Source organism: Sus scrofa, chromosome 1 (assembly GCF_054392235.1).
Source record: "Sus scrofa isolate SSC_HxYL_T2T_F1_AM1 chromosome 1, Sscrofa_HxYL_maternal_Yorkshire_Landrace_v2.0, whole genome shotgun sequence".
NCBI classification, from domain to species: domain Eukaryota; kingdom Metazoa; phylum Chordata; class Mammalia; order Artiodactyla; family Suidae; genus Sus; species Sus scrofa.
This window is the reverse complement of record NC_139383.1, coordinates 55,565,870-55,586,918: the sequence shown is the minus strand read 5'-3', so window position 1 is coordinate 55,586,918 and position 21,049 is coordinate 55,565,870. Positions and strand designations below refer to the sequence as shown.

The window sequence follows — 21,049 nt, the reverse complement described above, 5'->3', positions numbered from 1 at the left end:
CGAAGAATGCAGGAACATAGAAAAGGCAGTCAAACAAGAAGGCTGTGATAAAGTGGATAAAGTTTCTCCTCAAGAGAGATATATAATAGACGTAATAATGTATCTCTGGGTTTTGCAGGAAGTAAGGCCCTCAGCCTGGTGGAGGATGGAATGATGACAATGACCTTCTTGACTTCAATCAACGAAAGCTTGGATGCTGTCGGCCTTTGCCCCCTCCTCTGCTCAACCCCCTTCATGAATATGGGTGTACTCTTAGCTGAAATCATCCTCATTTTGCTGTTCAGGGAGACACGGCTTTGGGAAAGATCTGTGATGTTCTCCTTCCTTGCTGCAAGTAATAAATCCTTCCTTCTCTTCCTCTTTGACTTGGTTGTATTGATTGGCTCAACATCCAGTCAGAGGCAAACCCAGTTTTGGGGTAACAATCCCAGGGTCTTTAACCAGTCTACCTTCTTGGTAATGGGCCCTCCCAATTTCAGTGCTTAGGAGGTAACAATAAATGGGTTATCTGGATCTCTCACCCACCAGCCCTACCAGTTATCCAAAGGGGAGGGGGGAGGTAGGAATAAAGCTCTCAGGCATGGGGTGGTCCCAGCAATAACACATGAAAGCAGCATAAAATACACTTAAAAATGTGCTTTTATTAGTAGTACTTTACCCAGTTATAATTAACACATATTCCTCCAGTTACCTAAAAATTAATTTCCCCAATTATAATTAAAAGCAATATATGTTCATTTTAGAAAGTATAGAGAAGTGTAATTTATACTACATTAACAGAAAAACAATTCTCTAAACTCTGAGCACAAATGCAGAGTTTCCCCCAATCTGGTATTCTGTTCATCATTTTAAGGAGAATTTGGACAGAGATGGGGAGTATATGTAATTTCCTTATGAATACATGGAATATGTGTAAAAACGTATATAAGGAACTGGAAACAGCGCTACTGAGTAGATAAATTGGGGGTCTGGGGAGGGGGAGAGGTCGCATATGGGATTGTTTTTGGTTTTTGTTTTTTCCTATTTTTGGCCATTGCCCATGTCCATGCATGTGGAAGTTTCCAGGCCAGGGATCGAACCCTGGCCACAGCAGTGACAATGCCGAATCCTTAACTACTAGACCACCAAGGCACTCCTGGAAGGGGGTTGTTTGGACAACTCTTTTGTGTTTGTATAACTTATTTATTTTGCCATGTGATGTTAAAAAAACTGTAAACTTTAAAAACACTACAAAAATGTTCACAGCTAGAGATTATCATACTAAATGAAGTTAAGTCAGAAAGAGAAAGATAAATACCATACGATATCACTTACATGTGGAATCGAAATATGACACAAATGAATATGTCTACAAAACAGAAACGGACTCACAGACACAGAGAACAGATTTGTGGTTGCAGTGGAGGGTGGGAGAGGGATGGACTGGGAGTTTAGGAGATGAAGGCTATTGCATATGGAAGGGAAAAACAAAAAGGTCGTACTGTATCTGTACAGCACAGGGAACATTTCAATATCCTGAGATCAGTCATAATGGAAAAGAATATAAAAAAGAATGTATATATGTATATGTATAACTGAATCACTTTGCTGTACAGCAGAAAGTTAACACAACATTGTAAGTCAACTATACTTCAAAAAAAAAAGAAAAAAGATATGAGGCTTAAAAAATGCTCATATGTGTTCCCTAATATTCCTCATTCTTACCTAGAAACACGTGAAATAAAATGGGACCCATTACTAAATCATAAACCAAATCAAAATAATAAGAGCACAAAAGAAACATAATTTCTACTTAATTAGTCAGATAAAAAAGAAGGGTTGAAAGAAGACACAAATGGAGATAAAGGCAGTGAGTTGCCTGAATGAATGAAAAGGAGGAAGGGAAAAAATTTTTTCTGTAAGACTTGAAAGGTTTCCTTTCCCTGAAACTATAAAGGCTCCAGATTTTCAAAATAAGCCTGCTACTTTGAAAATATACTGCCCAATCCTTTGAGATTTAAATGATAGGAATTCATGAATAATGATGATACTAATTCATATCAGGGGAAGGTGAATGGATAGAGTAGACACTGGGAGAAACTATGGAAGAAGATAATGGAAATCCAAAAAAGTGTTAGGAACGGAAAGAAATCAACTTATCACAGATAATAAATCACAGAACAACTCTGATTTCTTTGGCCAATTTCTTTACATTAACGAAGCGTCGTTTTTGTATTACAGAGTTGTTGTAAACTCTCCCCTGGGGAGGTATTTGGTAGTTTGTGTTAAAGCCAGTTCCTACAGAAATGGCAATGAGCAGAGGAGATGGAGACAGGAAACATTCTCGGATCGCAATCCTAAAAGCAAGATAAAAAGTAGCCACAGCTGTAGCCTGAGGCACTTAGTAGGTTTTAGGAAGACAGTGTACTAGGAACATTGGAGCTAAGCGCTCCACAGCTGGCAAGCCAAAATATATGTATTTTTTTTTTAGGAAGAAACTGAGCTTTACACAAGTGAAATGAGGGGGAGGGGGAAGGCACGAATATTGAGAGCCAGTCAGTCCTTTTCAGCATGGCCTCATTCCTCTCCATGCATCCTTATTAAATCCAGATGCACACGTAATTTTAGAAAAGTCTAATAGGTGTGTTTAATTTTTGTTTTCTACCGGAACAATGTTATAAGCCTAGAAATACTCTATATCTACTATCTGAAATTTACAGCTCTTATTTTAAGTAAACATTAGGTACTTAGCTAATTAAATGTGATACTTGTAGGATCTTGTTTATAGGAAAGTGTCAACTTTCAGGATGTTATGTGTAAGTCTTGATAAAATTATGTAGAAAATAACAGTGTGCTCTTGTTTCATAGGCTGACCTTGAGGTCAACACCACCTGAAAATGGTTCAAAACAAAAAATGATCTAAGAATTGAAACAAGATAAGATCAAATTGATGTCATGGTAATTACACAAAGTACCATTCAATCATTGGATGGAATTTACTGTTGATCCCTAGATTTAGATGCAGATAGGAACAGGCAGTTTTTATTACTCTGCTGGTATAAAAGACACACAAGGACTTTATTACCAGCAGTTACTGAGAAATCGCAAGACAAGCTAATATCCCTCTTCAGGTCCACAATCAACTGCCCTTGAACACATCCTGCAAAAAATCCAGAGGAAGGTAATATGAATGAAATAATTTGGGGGGTCATAACTGAGGAGTAACATATTTGAGAATACAGGGGAGCTTTTTGTGCATAAACCTTAGTAAAAATAGAGGCAGGCATTTACACATTCTCTTTTCTGCATTTACCATTGAACTGGGAGGAAGTCTGCAAAAATCTGGTCTGTGATCACAGGCTAAGATGTTATCTAACAGAAGCCAGAAACCAACTGCCTCCTCCAGAGATGTGTGAGGGCCTGTCAGTATCTAATATTTTCCCTCAAGACACAGTGGATGGCATTTGAAAGACATTCTTTGAGTGGCTACCAGGGATCAGGCAGAGGGGGAATAGACATTATGTAAGTTGCTGATTTTCTCTTTCTTTCTTTCCTTTCTTTCTTTCCTTTCTTTCTTTCTTTCTTTCTTTCTTTCTTTCTTTCTTTCTTTCTTTCTTTCTTTCTTTCTTTCTTTCTTTCTTTCTTTTCTTTCTTTCTTTCTTTCTTTCTTTTTTTCTTTCTTTCTTTCTTTCTTTCTTTCTTTCTTTCTTTTCTTTCTCTCTCTCTCTCTCTCTCTCTCTGTCTCTCTCTCTTTCTTTCTTTCTTTCTTTCTGGCCACGACCTTGGGATGTGAAAGTTCCTGGGCTGGGGATGAAACCCTCACCACAGCAGTGACCTGAGTTGCTGCAGTGACAATGCAGGATCCTTAACCTGCTGAGCCACAGGGGAAACCCTGTCATCAGGTTTTAAATGATGCATAACTATATCTTCAAGCTGGACAGTGGTAAAGCAGCTCATCTGCTCAGCTGAAGGACCATAGCTTTTAATTCTTTTGAGTAGATGCTCCTGAATAGTCTTAAATTTTAATACTAAAATCTCTTGAACAGTGTCATTTCTTTTTCTGCTTCATAAATGTTACAAAAATATGAGTTGGTATTCTTTCTCACTATTACTGATGGACTTTGCAATTCTGAACCACTTGGCTAAGTCAAATTGGTTTGTTCTGATGTGAGTTTCTAGAAACACTTGCTAACCTTACTTATATCAGGGCTACTTGGAATGGCATCTGGTTGGGAAATAAAGACTAGAAAATAAAAGTGCTCTTTCAATAAGTAGTTGCCAAGGGGCAGGAGTGGGGTGGGGTGGGGAGAAGGTGAATAGGTGGTTGGGATTAGCAGATGCAAACTATTATGTAAAGGATGGATAAACAACAGGGTCCTATTGTATAGCACAAGGAACTATTTTCAATACCTTATACTAAACCATAATGAAAAAGCACATAAAAAAGAATTATATATATATGTATAACTGAATCACTCTGCAGTACAGCAGGAATTAACACAACATTGTAAGTCAACTAGATTTCAACTTAAAAAAGAAAACACAAGGAGGGAGTACATTTAAAAAATATTCAATTACAAACCCTTTCAAACATTTGGAAAAGTACAGATAATAATATAACCAAGATAAAAGTGATGTTTAATATTTTACTGTGTTTACAATTAATCTCTCTCTCTTTTTTTTTTGTCTTTTTGCCATTTCTTTGGCCGCTCCCGCGGCATACGGAGGTTTCCAGGCTAGGGGTCCAATCAGAGCTGCAGCCTCTGGCCTACGCCAGAGCCACAGCAACGCGGGATCCGAGCCGCGTCTGCGACCTACACCACAGCTCACGGCAATGCCGGATCGTTAACCCACTGAGCAAGGGCAGGGACCGAACCTGCAACCTCATGGTTCCTAGTCGGATTCGTTAACCACTGCGCCACGACGGGAACTCCTAATCTCTTTTTTTAAGAAATATGTTACCACTATAGCTAAAGCCCCATTGCTCATCTTTTTTTTCTTCCTTTTTCTTAGAGGTAACCACTTTTCCAGAATTGCTATGTGTTTTTCCCATTTAAGTGCTTGTGCTTTTATTTCAAGTGTAAGCATCTATAATATGTGGCATTTTTGTTAAGTTTTATAACAGTATCATACTGAATGGATCATTTTTCATTTAAGGAAAGTGCTGTTTGTCCCTTGTTATTAGTGTTGAAGAACAGGATTTGGGGGGAATTCTGGTCGTGGAGCAGTGGAAACAAATCTAACTAGTATCCGTGAGAATGAGGGTTCCATCCCTGGCCTCGCTTAGTGGGTTAATGATCTGGCCACGCTGCCCTGAACTGTGATGTAAGTCACAGACAGGGCTCGGATCCTGCGTTGCTGTGGCTGGGTGTAGGCCCACTGCTGCAGCTTTGATTTGACCCCAAGCCTGGGAATTTCCATATGCCTTGGGTGCGACACTAAAAAAACAAAACAAAAAAAGAACAGGAGTTGGGTACATGCAAGAATTATGGGCTGACACTATGTAGGTCTCTCAGGAATACAGAAGCTACATTTCACTTTCATAGAAACTTTTGTTTCCTAACCTCTATGATCCTCTGCCCAATCAAAAAGAAGATATTTCATATTATAACAGAAATATTTTTAAGTTTCTGAACATGTTTTTTAAAATAAATACTTGACTTAACACTAATTCAGTTATTCAAAGTATTGGTCACCTAAGCATAGAGGTTAAGGATCTGGTGGTGTCACTGCTGGGGTAAGGCTTTGATTCCTGGTCCAGGAAATTCCACATGCTGCAGGTGTGGGCATGGTCAAAAATATATATAGCTAACCCAAATTGATTGTAATACTTTGTTATAACCTAGAATTATTTAATTTAATTTAATTAATTAATTTTTTTGGCTGAGCCTGCGGTGTATAAAAGTTCTGGAGCCAGGGATCATACCCACGCCACAGCAGCTACCCCAGCCCCTGCAGTGATAATGCTGGATCCTCAACCTGGTATGCCACAAGGAAAATCCTTGAATTATTTTAAAAAGATAAGAACAACCACCATTTATGAAAAGTTTATGTGTTTTGTTTTTTTTCTCATTTCAACTTTTGGTTTTGGTTTTAGTTCCTTTTTTTTTCTTTTTTTCTTTACTTTTTTTTTTGTTTGCAGTAATAGCATTGTTGGAATTTTGAGTCATATTTCTCACCATTTCTTGCTGAAAAGGGTGACATGTGAAGAATGTTAGAAAAGCAGGTGACCATGTTCCAGAAGAGATTCTCAGCTTCATTGTATGTTTCTCAAATTTACATGATAACTCAAAGTAAGAGCTGGCAAATAGAAATAGTAAAATTGGAAGGTAAAGTGTGCATTTTGTTCAAAAACAGATCAAGATAATCTGCTTTCACAAAGAGAAAGTGTACAGGAACCAGTTGATATTTCCATTGGGAACAGCATGACCTATAGCACCAAACTCCCATTTGATAGATTGCAAAATGGAGTACATTGCTAGAGTAGATTGCTTTCAGCATATTATTCCTGCAAATTCTGGTTTTGATGTGTAACATTTCAGCATTACCCATTTTAATTTTGCAGAAAATAATCCAGTCATTTCTTGATTGATCAAACACAGAGATTACACAGAAATGCTTTAGCATCCTTCATGTGCAGGGGTCTGAGAGGGAGAGGAAGTGAGAGAGGGAGAAGAGAGCACTTCGGCTGGAGCGGGAGTGGAATTAAGGGCAATGTTATGAATTAAATTTGAAGAGACAACAGTAACAGCACAATCCATAATTGAATCAGTGCCCTAAAGGAAGAAATGGATTAACCATGTGCTTCTAGGCTATGGAGGTAGCACATAGGTGAAAGGGCACTGTCTTAGGATCAGACTGCTTTCCAGGTGACTTTGGCAAGTCCTTTTACTGCTTTCAAGTATAGTTTTCTTTATTATTTTTTTGCCACGCTCCCGGCATGTGGAAGTTCCTGGGCCAGGGATCAAACCTACACTACTGCAGTGACCAGAGCCACAGCAGTGACAATACCAGAGACTTAACCCACTCAGCCACCAGGGAACTCCTAAAGTGTAGTTTTCTAATCTATGAAATTGGTGTCTTAATAATGTTTTCCCCATGGAGGTGTAAAGAGAATCAAACAAAGGAATGGATATGAAAGCCAATGCTCGTCCCCTTTTCCCTATTTCTGCCATCAAACACTAGTCCTCATAACTTGATAGGGTGTAAAATGCCTTTTTATCCAAATGAAATGGCTTTCATAACACTGTTCTGAAGAAGGTGACACTGAGTGTTCAGATGACTCCAGCCCCAGATACTATCTGAAGGCTCGACTGGGCTGGTTATCCAGATGGTTTCTTCATTCATTACTTCCTGGCCTCTTTCTCTCTCTCCATGTAGCATCTCATTTTCATGGCTTCTGCATGTAACTTACCTTTCTTATCATGTGGTGTCTCAGAGTAGTAGCACTTTGTACACAGCTAAAAACTTGAAACTGCCCAATCAGTGCAGGGATGTACCCACAATTGGTTCAGGTTGTTCCTACTCATTTTATCGGTGTAAGTAGTCATAGGACCCATAAATATCAATGGGATACAAAGACAGTCACCTTACTTTTTAATGTGGGAGTGGCAAGGTCATACTGCAGAGGGAATTGAGACAGGACATTTTTGTGGCGGTCTTTGGGAAGTACATCTACTATAGCAGAGAAAACTTAGGGGTCGTGAACAATAAAGGCTTTTCTTTGCAATTCTGCTGTTTTTATCACACAAAAAAATGTTTGTAAATAGGGTATCAGGAATTGTGAAATCCACAGTCTTGCCCTGTCTCTCCTATTGTAGAGAGACTTTAAGGTGAATTAATATGTTTCTACAATGTAGTGCCTTTAAATGGGAATGATACTTGTGATAAAAGATTGCTCAAAAATAGCCCAGATAAACACAACAAAATACAACGCATGAATTTTAAAAGTTACAAGAAAGATTCTTTGTTTTTGTTTTTTTTTTTGTTTTTTTGTTTTTTTGGCTTTTTGGGGCCACACTTGTGGTATGTGGAAATTCCCAGGCTAGGGGTCGAATTGGCACTGCAGCTGCTGGCCTATGCCACAGCCACAGCAACTCAGGATCCAGGGCATGCCTGTGACCTACACCGCAGCTCAGGGCAATGCTGATCCTTAATCCACTGAGCGAGGTCAGGGATTGAACCTGCATCCTCATGGATACTAGATCATACTAGGTTCATAACCCACTGAGCCACAGTGGGAACTTCCACAAGTAAGATTCTTATGTTTTTATAATAATGCTCCCTATAAAACTTTTCTGGCCTTTGGATCATCTACTTATCTGTATGCTAAATTGACACTGTTCAGTGTTTTTTGTTCCTGATTGCATTTGTTACTACATTAACGTTAATTTAAAAAATCAAGTATTTGTAAACTATAAATATCAACAATATTTTATGGTGCATAGAATTTGTGCTATCACAATTTATTGCTCATTTAGTATGCAGACAATTTAAAAAATGCTGATTTGCTAGAAAATCCAGAAGGGTAATGGAAGAACTAAGATTTTAATTATATAATTATGTTAACATTATAAAGCGCCTTTAAATAACAAAGTAGAAAGTGTACATCTAATTATAAGCCCCTTAAATTTAGTCAGTTAAGAAACTTCTCAAAATATGATTGTTATAAGAATACTCATAAAGGAACTGAAATTTTTATAATCCTATGAGCACTTAAATTTCCTGCTAAATACTGCCTGCTCCCTCTCTCTCTCTTTTAAATAAATATTTAAAGGTCATTTTTTTTCCTGTTCTTTTTTATGGAAACCTCTGTGGGTTTTTTTTTTTTTTTCAAAGCATAGCTGTACAAGCTGTGCTTTATATATCTCTTGTCTTTGAGACCCTGTTTTTCACTTCATTTCATTTTGAAAACAAGTTGGCTCCCTTTTAAAGTTTGGTGAAGCTGCAAAACACTGTGAAGTAATTGACAGACAGAAATCCCATCCCAAATACTGTGGATGGACCCTGTGACCTCACTTATTTTCCTCTGGATACTGAGGTACTTTGTGGATAGGCTATTTGCAATCTCTGTGATTAGGCTGAGGAAATTACGAGGACTATTGAATACGTGAAGTTACTGCACAAGTGTCAAAACTGTAAAATATATATTTATGACTGTCATGCTTTTTCCCCCCATAAAGCATGTATTCTTTACCCTCATTAGTTTTTCCTCCCTCCATTCTCCTGTCCCCAGCCTATCAAATGTTTCAATGTCTACAAATGCTTTTATGACAGCATTCATTGCTTTAACTCATAGTTGTTTGCCTTTGTATCTGGGTCAGAGAGCAGGAAACTTATTCCTATTTGTCTCACCCATCCTTGGCGCAGTGCCTGTCACATAGCAGGGTCTAAAAATCTTTCAAATGTCCAATGTGGACCTTAAATTTCGCACTTTGCAATGTTGAACTGTCAAATTATCCAAAATGTATATTTTCATAAAATAGAGAAAACATGAATTACCTCTGTCAGAATATGGGTGAAGGCATTTGAGACAGATCATGGGAGTGCTAAGCAGTTTCTCTTCCTCCATCCTTCTAAACTCCCAGCCATCCTTTGTCCCTGACTTCGGAGTAAATGATCAGTGAATATGTTAATAGGTCTCAAGGTCACTTGAGTGCCTCAGAGCAATGTTTGAACGTCTGCTTGGAAGAACTGGGACACTGGAGGATGACTGAGGTCGGGCTGGAGCATGGGATCACAGAAAACCTTCACTGTTGGACCTAGGGCTCAGGATATGTTACAAGAATAGGGTAAAAACCCATTTACTGCAACTAGACCACATGAAGAAGAAAACTAGTAGCCAAGGCTACTCCAAACTGAGTTTCTTGATCACTGACCCCTGACTTTTAATTTTTTTTCTTTTTCTTTTCTTTTCTTTTTTTGTCTTTTTAGGGCCGCACCTGCTGCACATGAGAGTTCCCAGGTTAGGGTCCAATCAGAACTGTAGCTGCTATGATGCCACAGCCACAGCAACTTGGGATCTGAGCCTAATCTGCAACCTACACCACAGCTCACGGTAACGCCAGATCCTTAATCCACTAAGTGAGGCCAGGGATTGAACCTGCGTCCTCATGGATGTTAGACAGAGTCATTTCTGCTGAGCCACAATGGGAACTCTGATCCCTGACTCTTTAGATTTGTCCACCAGGAGACAGAGGAGGTCCCTTGGTGGGAAGTACAGGGGAGACTGACTGGGGACTGACTCCATGGGAGTTGATGAGATGAAGGGTTCTGGACATTCCACTTACCTTTGCTACTCTCCACCTTCAAATCTTTCATCAAGGCAGGACTATGGCTATCTTTGCTGGACCAGGCAAGATGCTAAACCTGAAAGGCTTCTCCTCAGTTTAATAAACAATTCTTAAATAACTATCTCATGCCAGGCAGTGTGCCAGGGATTAAAGGCTTTGCTTTTAAGTGTCTCTTTCATGAGTGATCATTCACCAAAGCAGACTACTTTTTTTCTTAGTAGTTAGCTGGGCTAGGTGGGGCTAATTAGGTGAAACCTTAGGTTAATGCTCTAGAAATCAGTTAGATTTAATCTGTTTTGTTAACAAAGAATTATGCCTCTGCTCCTGGCCAGTCATCTCAAAAGTGGGCCATGAGTCAGTTGGACTTCCTGGTGTGGAGCATGTGGATGAGTCACCCTATCTAGAGCCACCATTAGAAAAACCGAAAACCTCACTCCCTGGCAGTGGGGGCGCAAAGACAGCATCTTTGCAGATAAGAGAAGGGCAGGATGTCACATTGCACAAAATGCTTGTCATTTTGGAGCAATCTTTTATATACGTATATGTACACATACGCGTGTGTGCATACATGCATGTACATACAACCATACATCCATATCCCCTTTATATTTTTATAGATATTTAAATGTATATTGATATATATCTATAAATATCTATATTTAATTTCCTTTGAAGTCTTTCAGTAATAGGGGTAGACAGGCTAGGATACTAGATTTCTCAATCCTGGTGCCTTACTTTATAAACACTTTTTTTTTTTTTTGTCTTTTGTCTTTTTGTTGTTGTTGTTGCTATTTCTTGGGCCACTCCCACGGCATATGGAGGTTCCCAGGCTAGGGGTTGAATCGGAGCTGTAGCCACCGGCCTACGCCAGAGCCACAGCAACGCGGGATCCGAGCCGCGTCTGCAACCTACACCACAGCTCACAGCAACACCGGATCGTTAACCCACTGAGCAAGGGCAGGGACCGAACCCGCAACCTCATGGTTCCTAGTCGGATTTGTTAACCACTGCGCCACAACGGGAACTCCTATAAACACTTTTTTCCTGTGGGAAAAACAGAGCAGAAAAGCTGCAAAGAGAAGCCCTTTTATTGTTCATTGCCCCTAACTTTTCACTGCTTTGGCAGGTGTACTTTTTTTTTTTTTTTCTTTTTAGGACCACACCCATGGCATATGGAGGTTCCCAGGCTAGGGGTCAGATTGGAGCTACAGATGCAGGCCTATACCACAGCCACAACAATGCCAGATCCGAGCCATGTCTGCAACCTGATAGCACCGCTCACGGCAACGCTGGATCCTTAACCCACTGAGCCAGGGATCGAACCTGCGTCCTCATGGAGGCTAGTCAGATTCATTTCTGCTAAACCATGATGGGAACTCCTGGCAGGTGTAGTTTCCAAAATGGCCGCAAAAGATCTTTCAGTCTAAATCCCCTATAGAAGAGTTCCTCTGTGGCCCGGTGGGTTAAGGATCCAGCATTGTCACTCCTGCAGCTTGGTTGCTGCTGTGGCATGGTTTTTTGATCCCTGGCCCAGGAACTTCTACATGTCCCAAGATAACATAAATTCCTTCTGTAGTATGAGTTTGCCAGGTGTGTCTATCTTTGTACCCCATCTGATGTATGGGGTTGGTGTACATGTGTGGTTCTTGGTGTGTCTATATATATATGTGTCTATATTTATGTGTGTGTGTGGTGCACTGGAATTTACCTATCCTATAAATCACTTAATACAGTAATTATATATAATCACAATAAATAATATTATGCAAACATGTTGAATAGTAATAGTAAATTATAACATTATACATCAACTATACTTCAATAAAAATATAATAGTTATGGTATTAATATCTTTTATACTTTTAAGAATGTTATCTTTTCCTCAGAGTCATATTAAGAACTGAAATCAACCTGCATATGTAGTTAGATATAAACTAAGAGCTAAAACTCTGAAGCTCATATATATATATATATATATATATATATAATATATGTATGTATTTTCCACACCTGCAGCATGCAAAAGTTCTTGGGCCAGGGGTTGAACCTGTGCCACAGCAGCGACCCACAGCAGTGACAATGCCAATCCTTAACCCACTCTGCCACCAAGGAACCCCTATATATGCTTTTTATTAAGGTTCTCTTTTGACTCCCTATGACTCATATCTTAGCAGAACATGGCTCCTACCTATGGCATATTTAACATTTAGACGTTCATGTATTAGCCAGATACATTCTATATCTGGGCTAGACTATGTTGTCTCTAATGGATTTATTATCTGAAAATATTTTTTTCTATTAAACACTTATTCTGAGTTGTCACTCAGAAGCTCTCTTGTTCCTCAGTGTGACTGACTGCTCTGCATAAGCAACTTTTGATTGATATTATTACTGTTCTCAAGTCTCATTGCAACATAACCCCATCTGCTCTGTGCACAGCCTTGTGCTAGAGTGATGTTAGATTAGAGAGGCACAGTTTCGACCCTTAGGAAGCTTTACATGGATGGAAAGACAATGTGCCTTACTGGCTAGATTTCAGAACAGACTGTGGAACTTCATCTAAAAATGATAAGCAAGTTATGCAGTGGAGAGCTATTTATTCTGGCTTTGGGGTTGGATGAAACCTTCACAATGAAGCTGGTGGCTGGGCACCTCTTTAAAAGATTCTGAGGTGGATGGACTGAGAAGGGGGAGAAAGGCTTTATAGGTCAAGTTTAGAAAAAAAAGCTTTATACACCCATTTTCTTGGCTTCATGTTATTTTGATGGGGCAGGTGACAGAGGTGAGGGCATGTTGAGTGGGTGCTGGAGATGCTCTCTGGGATTGTATGCACAGAGCCTGTGATGCCTGCAGTGTACTCACTCAGGATACCAAGAGGCTGAGATTAGTACATCTGATTTAGATTGAGCATGTTTTGCAAAATAGCCTAAATCCCAGCTGAACGTAATTACTGCTCCTGCCCTGGATCTTAATGTTTTTCTTCCAAATTCCAAAACAGAAAGACCTAAAGATGATTAGGTTGATGAAAACATTTATTAAAATGTTTTCAAAAACACCTAGAATTTGAGGGGTAATACCTTTCTGCTTGGTTAATCTCATCTCTTTTAAAAATAAAGACAAACCTCCTTCTGTTATTGAAAACTAAGGCCATGGTGACTTTGGTTCTGCTTTTTCAATCTTCTCTTCACTGTATCATAAAGCAAATCTTAAAATGTGCATCACTTTGTGCTCTAGCTTTCTGCGATCTTGTTACAAATGTTTCTCTCTGAATTAATTCTGACATAATTATTCACTGCATAATGCTGAATTTTCATAATATATGAGCTCAATTTTTTTCTTTTTCTTTTCTTTTTTTTTTTTTTTTTTTTTTTTTTTGTCTTTTTAGGGCCGCACCCATGGCATATGGAAGTTCCCAGGCTAGAGGTCAAATCGCAGCTGTAGCTGCTGGCCTACAACACAGCCACAGCAACTCGGGATCTGAGCTGCCTCTGGAACCTACATTGCAGTTCACAGCAATGCTGGATACTTTAACCCACTGGGTGAGGCCAAGGATTGAACCCGTATCCTCATGGATACCAGTCAGGTTTGTTATTGCTGGGCCACAATGGGAACTCCATGAGTTGAAATATTAAAGCACAAAAATGATTCTAGGGAGTTCCCATCGTGGTGCAGCGAAAACGAATCCGACTAGGAACCATGAGGTTTCGGGTTCGATCCCTGGCCTTGCTCGGTGGGTTAAGGATCCAGCATTGCGGTAAGCTGTGATGTAGGTGGCAGACACAGCTTGGATCTGGCGTTGCTGTGGCTCCGGCCTAGGCTGACAGCTACAGCTCTGATTAGACCCCTAGCCTGGGTACCTCCACATGCTGCAGGTTCGGCCCTAAAAGGAGAAAAAGACGACAACAACAAAATGATCTAGTTTAAAGAGGAAACCAGTTTAAATTCTGGTTCAATTTAATTTTCATTGTGGCTTTGTAAATCAAATTAGAAATGGTTCTTAAAACTTTTGTGTCTTAGAACTTGTTTATGATCTTAAAAATAATTAAAGTGCTCTAATAACTTTTTAAAATAAATTTATATATATCAAGTTACTGATTTAGAAATTATATCAGAAAAATTTTAAAAACATTTACTAACCCATTCATTATTTGGATGAGGTCCAATTTGTCATTTTTTTCCTTTTATGGATTTTACTGTCAATTCTAAAAGCTCTTAACCTAGTTCCAGCCCCCTTCCTATTTTTTTTTCCTAAAAATCTTATAGTTTTGCATTTTACGGTTTATGGTCCATTTTGAATTAATTTTCATGTAAGGTATGAGGTTTACATTTAGGTATTTGTTTATATGTTTGTTCTGTTTTTGTATTTGTTTTGCCTTTTAATGTCCTATTGCTATAGCAGCCATTGTTGAAAAAGTTGAACTTCTTTCTTAAATTTCTGTGGCATCTTTTTCAAAAGCAAGCTGGGCATATTTGTGCAGATCTAATTTCTGGTTCTCTATGCCGTTCCCTTGGTCTATGTAGCTATCCCTCTGCCAATACCATGCTGTTTTGATCACTGTAGTTACATAATAAGATATAATACTGGGCATGTTATATCTTATATAACATTTCTTCCACTTTGTTTCTAGAATTGTTTTGGCTATTCTAGATCCTTTGCAATTCAATAGTCGCAAAATTCTCTATGTTTACAAAAGCAGTGCTAGGATTTTGATAGGCATTTCATTAAACAAAGAGATCAATTAAGAAAGAATTAAGATCTCTACTATTATTGTCTTCCAATCCATGAATACGGCATGTCTCTTTATTTAAGTCTTCTTTTCTTTACTTAATCAGTATTTTATAATTTTCCACACACAAGTTCTGTCCATATTTTGTTAGACTTATACTTAAGTATTTTATTTTCCTTGGAGCGATTCTAAATGGTATTGTGTTTCCACATTATTGTTTTTAGTATATAGAAATGTGGTTGATTTTTATGTGTTGTTCTTGTCATGCAATCTTGATGAGCTCACTAATTGGTTCCAGGACTTTTTTTGGTAGGTTCCTTTTTTTTTTTTTTAATGTAGATGATCAAGTCATCTCTATATAGGGATAGTTTTATTTTTTTCCTTTTCAATTTGTGTGCCTTAATTCTTTTCCTCTTGCCATACTCTCCTAGCTAGAATGTGCAGCACTATATTGAATAACAGTGGAGAGAGTGGACATCCTTGCCACATTCTTGATCTTAAGTGGAAACATTTGGTTTTTCACCATGAAGGATGATGTTATCTGTAGGTTTTTGTAAATGCTCCTTAACAAGTTGAAAAAACTCTTTTGTTCTGTTTGCTGAGAGTTTTTATTATAAAAGAGTATTGGATATTGTCAAAATGCTTTCTCGTGTCTATCGATATAATCAAATGATTTTTTTCTTTATTCTTTTGATATGGTGGTATACATTAAACAATTTTCAAATATTGAACCAGCCTTGCATACTGTGAATTATTCCCAGTTGGTTCTGTGGAATAGTCAATTCTCTATTGTTTAGGATTTTTTGCATCTAATTTCATGAGCTATATCAGTTTTCTTTGCCTCTCTCCCTCTCTCTCTCTCTCTCTCTTTCTCCCTCCCTCCCTCTCTCTCTCTCTCTCTCTGCGACATCTGCAGCATGTAGAAGTTCCAAGGCTAGGGGTAGCATCAGAGCTACAGCTACCGCCCCACACCATAGCAATGTCAGATTCAGCTGTGTTTGCGGCCTACACCACAGCTCACGGCAATGCCATATTTTCTTTTTTGTTCTGAAATTTGCCTGGCTTTTGTGTCGGGGTAATCCTGGTCCTGTCAACCGAGCTGGGAATTCTCCTTCCTCTTCTATTTTCTGAAAGTGATTCTGTAAAATTGGTGTTTATTCTTTGAAAGTTCTTTTTACTGGTAAATGATTCTCTGTCTCTCTTACCTTTCATTGTTTGAACATAAGCAGTTTATAACACTATCGCTTAAAAAATGAGGATTAAAAACCTGCCCATTTTATCTTACATAAGATTTTTCTGGAGTTCCCGTCGTGGCGCAGTGGTTAACGAATCCGATTAGGAACCATGAGGTTGCGGGTTCGATCCCTGCCCTTGCTCAGTGCGTTAGGGATCTGGCGTTGCCAAGAGCTGTGGTGTAGGTCGCAGACGCGGCTCGGATCTCGCGTTGCTGTGGCTCTGGTGTAGGCTGGCAGCTACAGCTCCAATTCGACCCCTAGCCTGGGAACCTCCATATGCCGCGGGAGCGGCCCAAGTATCGGCCAAAAAAAAAAAAAAGAAGAAAAAAAAAGACGAAAATAAAGAAAGGTTTTTCTGGACATGTAGGGAAACAATCCAGTTCTCAGATGCAGTGAGGTCAATGCCTGGATATGGTCAATCACTCAGCTGACCTTGGATAGCCTGATCTCATGCCCTCAGAATGCTTAGGTAAAGCTGTATCTCCAGGTATAAATAAGTCAGCATTTAGGGATTCTTTAATACTCTCTGCTGTCCCCTCCTGCCGCATTACTGGTGAGCATTTACTTTGTTGATAATTAGCCTTACAGCTCACCTACCACCACTGAATAAAAAGCAGGAGAGACATCATCATTTCCTTCTGTTCTCCCACGTAGGAATGTGGGGAAGGAAGGGATGGGCTCAAATGCTTGTATATTTTATATATCATACATAAGCTTGATCTAGCCATCCATCTAGATATTCTTAGTATCTAGTTAAAGTTTCATGTTTTATAAATAAGGACATTAAAGCTTTTTACTGGGATGTTAAAATTAAAAAAAGAGAATTTATTGTTATCATTAAGCTTGATTCTATTGATTGATGTGAGAAATGGGAAGATTCACTTCTTTACCTCTTTCCTAAAGGGAAATTGCTTTTTTATACATGGCTTTAGAGTGTGTTGGGAGCTGTAAGCAGAGGGTTAAGAATCTGAGGACTTAGTAGTGATAATAAAGCTACTTGTTGTCATTATAAATGGTAAGCCAATTTTATAGTAACTTTTTCCCCCCATGTCTGTTTTGCAGAAGAGCCATGGATTACTACAGAAAATATGCAGCTGTCATCCTGGCCATATTGTCTGTGTTTCTGCAAATTCTCCATTCCTTTCCTGATGGAGAGTTTACAATGCAGGGTGTGTGACTACACTTGGGTTTGCAGTAATAAGAAAAGCACACATTTCTAGATGTACATCAATAGCTCCGTTAATTACATTTCCACCTCCTTTTCAGATGTGATAAATCTTTGCTGTTGGATATACATCTAGGCACTTTCAGATTGTGAACATAAAATTAAATTAGGTTCCAAAATTGTACAGTGAAAATGATCTTACATGTCCATTTAAATAGCAGCTTGTACGTTTTCATCTGAAATAGATTCCTGATTATTCTTTATCTGAGTTTTACAAGCAAAAAAATGCTCCTTATTCAGTTTAGCTCATTTTGTTTGGTTTCGTTCTTTTGTTTGCTTTTTTTTTACATTTCTCCCAGACGATCTGGGAGGATTTTAACATTGCCTTTGTAGATGAATTTTCATATCAGTTAACAAATGAGAAAACAAAACCATTTCATGCAGTAAATTTGTTTTGCTGTATTTTCTGAAAAATCTCATATAGTAGCTGATATAATTCCAACCGCTGTGTGAACCTGAGAGCCACTATTGGTGATGTTTTTCCTCTAGACAAGTGGTAATATTTTAACCACCATTCCCAAGTGCAAATGCCCCATCTAATGTCAGGCTGTTTACACTCACCAAGTTTTCTTAATTCTGACATATTTTTCTCTGTCAGTATTTGGAGTTTCTCTGGGGGCAGGGGAGAGGTGTGGAACAATAGAAGAGTCTAAAGGGGAGAATATTTTTGCCTCTGGGTAAAATTCTTCTTTCAGATGAGCAGGGTGTTTTCATCTGTCAAATTTTGCATTCCCTATAGACATTGGGATTGAGAAGTCATGCTTGAAGAAAGAGAAACTACTGCTGTTGAGACATCCTATGCATATCTGCAAAAATTGTTTTCCCATGAAAATAACTGTAGTCAGTACAGATACTGTGTATGAAGATGAACATATAGTCAAAAGTATTTATTTATTAATTTCCTTTCATACCTAGTAGAGAAAAAAAGAATATTTACCATCTCATAATAAGGAAAAATCCATAGTTTTTTTAAAAGTTATTTTTGGATTATTGTAATCTTTGCCTTGTGTGTGTGTGTGTGTGTGTGTGTGTGAGATAGGCTGCCCAGAATGCAAGCTAAAGGAAAACAAGTACTTCTCCAAGCTGGGTGCCCCAATCTATCAGTGCATGGGCTGCTGCTTCTCCAGAGCGTACCCAACTCCAGCGAGGTCCAAGAAGACAATGTTGGTTCCAAAGAACATCACCTCGGAAGCCACATGCTGTGTGGCCAAAGCATTTACCAAGGTGAGACCTTAAAGGACCCCAGAAACTTTCTAGCACTTCATCCAAAGAAATGTCCCCAGAGCACATCCGTCAGGGTTAATGCCAGAGGTGTCGACTGGCCCATTCTTTATTGGGCATTGTAGAGGGAAGAGCTGCATTTGTCCGCTTTGAGCAAGAGAGTCAGCAACCTTGTGGGTACAGGCTGGATTTATTTAGGATGAAGAGGAATGCATTTATTTATTTATTTAGAATGGAGGTGATGAGGGGGAGGTTGGGAGAGAGTATAAAAAATACTTCCACAGGGAAAACCTAACCTTCCAGGGTGAAACTATCAGCTGAAAAGAAGAATGTGTGAATACAGCAAGCATCTATTTTTCAGCTGGCTAGAGACAATTTTATTTAACAGTTTTCAATTTTGTCTGCCTATCTATCTGTATCTATCTATCGTCTATCTTTGTTTTCCTTCCTGTTTAGGCCACAGTAATGGGAAATGCCAGAGTGGAGAACCACACCGAATGCCACTGCAGTACTTGTTATTATCACAAATCTTAAATATTTTGCAGAGGGCCTTGTTGATGACTGCTGATTTCTCAGAATGAAAAATTAATTTGTTCAGTGTCTATGGCTTTGGGAGATAAAATCCTCGCTTTTCTTTACCATACCATCTTTTACACGCTTTAAGAATGTGCTGCAGCTTTATTGCTTTTCTCTTTATCCTACAATATAATCGGCAGTCTCGCTCTTTTCATTTGGAACGAAATGCAGCATTTAGCATGACCATAAAGCTGGTTCTGCTGGAAATAAAGTCTTTTAAATCATCTTTCTATCATGGAATTCTAATTTTTTTTTTCTGAAAAGTTTCAAGCCAGTTACTTTTTGTAGGAGTAATGGAAGGGAGTGAGCCAGTGGTTGAGCTGGGCCCCCATGTACTCAGTGACCCAACACTGGAGAATCTTGTCCCCATCAAGCCTTCCGAGCAAGCTGTGTGTCCTTCAGCCAGTGGGCTAGTTATGAGACAATCCACTGGAGTGAAGGCAGAAAATATAACTTCTATTTCTATTCATTTTTATATCACCCCTTTAGATACCTACTTGGATGAGTTTCATAAAAGTACAGACACATTAGTATGACCATGCATGCACAGAGTTTATAAATAAATAATTATGCAGATCTGGGGGATGTTTGGTTAGATTTTTTTTTTTCATTATTGGTGGAAGTTTTCAATCTGAAAAAAAAGAACACCGCTCTAGGGTTTGGTAAAGCCAAAATCATCCCCAGCCTGAAGTTTCTATTCACTTGGCTTATGCCAGACAAAATAAATAAATAAAATGCATCTTATTAGTCTGTGACGGCCAGATTGTAACCAAATAGTGGCTAAGGCAAAGTTAACATCGTCTTACATGCCATGTCCAGGTTTGAATGGGAATGAACAAATGGTGATTAAAGAATTCATCGAGTCCTCACTGGGCTAGAAGACTGAGCACTTTCACTTAGCTCTGTCTGAATGTCTAAGAGCAGTGCCATGCTTCACAGTCACACTTAATGAGCATTTATATAAAAACAGATAGAGCATGATTTTTACCCATTAAATTATATTAGCTATGGTGGAGATCAAGGCCACTCCTAAAGGAGCCTGAAATTAAAAAAAAAAAAAAAAAAAAACAAAAAAAAAACCAAAAAAAAAAAAAACCGTACTGGTCACAGAGAGGCTTTAAGTCATCACCAATTTGTCAAGATTCCATTTCAGCATGAAAAACCAATTCCTAACAGGTTGGTAAACTCACCAGGTATCAGGGTGAAAAGTTAAGTGTTTGTACTTTTAAAGAAACACTGAAATACACATAAAGACAGTACTGAATTTGTTCATTAGTTTATTTATTATACATTTATTTACTGTCTAGTATCAGGATTCTCTGGAAGACAAGATTGAGAAATAATACTGCAGCTTAGGAGTTCCCGTTGTGGCGCAGTGGTTAATGAATCTGACTAGGAACCATGAGGTTGCAGGTTCGATCCCTGCCCTTGCTCAGTGGGTTAACGATCCGGTGTTGCCATGAGCTGTGGTGTAGGTCACAGACACGGCTCGGATCCTGTGTTGCTGTGGCTCTGGCGTAGGCTGGCAGTTACAGCTCCGATTGGACCCCTAGCCTGGGAACCTCCATATGCTGCGGGAGCGGCCCAAAGAAATGGCAAAAAGACAAAAAAAAAAAAAAAAAAAATACTGCAGCTTAATTCAGTGCTGCTCATTGGTTCATTCAACATTTAATAGATATCCACTGGGCATCTCCTCTGTGTCAGGTCTAGAGATCATGGTTGGAGGGTTCAGCAGGAGGGGTAAGTTAGCGATCTGCCCTTGACTGGAGCGCCCTTGTCCACCTGGCGTCATCT

General features: G+C 38.9%; 1 protein-coding gene across 2 annotated transcripts; it reads left to right on the top strand.

The window, feature by feature from the left end:
• Positions 1 to 3,023: 3,023 nt before the first annotated feature.
• CGA (glycoprotein hormones, alpha polypeptide) lies at positions 3,024 to 19,481 on the top strand. 2 transcript variants are annotated; one of them, XM_005659277.4, is made up of 4 exons: positions 3,024 to 3,160; positions 17,296 to 17,402; positions 18,498 to 18,682; positions 19,136 to 19,481. In XM_005659277.4, the coding sequence occupies exons 2-4, from the start codon at positions 17,303 to 17,305 to the stop codon at positions 19,211 to 19,213; spliced, it is 363 nt and encodes a 120-aa protein (XP_005659334.1). In that variant the 5' UTR covers positions 3,024 to 3,160; positions 17,296 to 17,302; the 3' UTR covers positions 19,214 to 19,481. The 2 variants fall into 2 exon arrangements, with proteins under 2 accessions (XP_005659334.1, NP_999611.1); NM_214446.1 differs by lacking the exon at positions 3,024 to 3,160 and having other exon boundaries at positions 17,303 to 17,402; positions 19,136 to 19,213.
• The last annotated feature ends 1,568 nt before the right edge of the window (positions 19,482 to 21,049 follow it).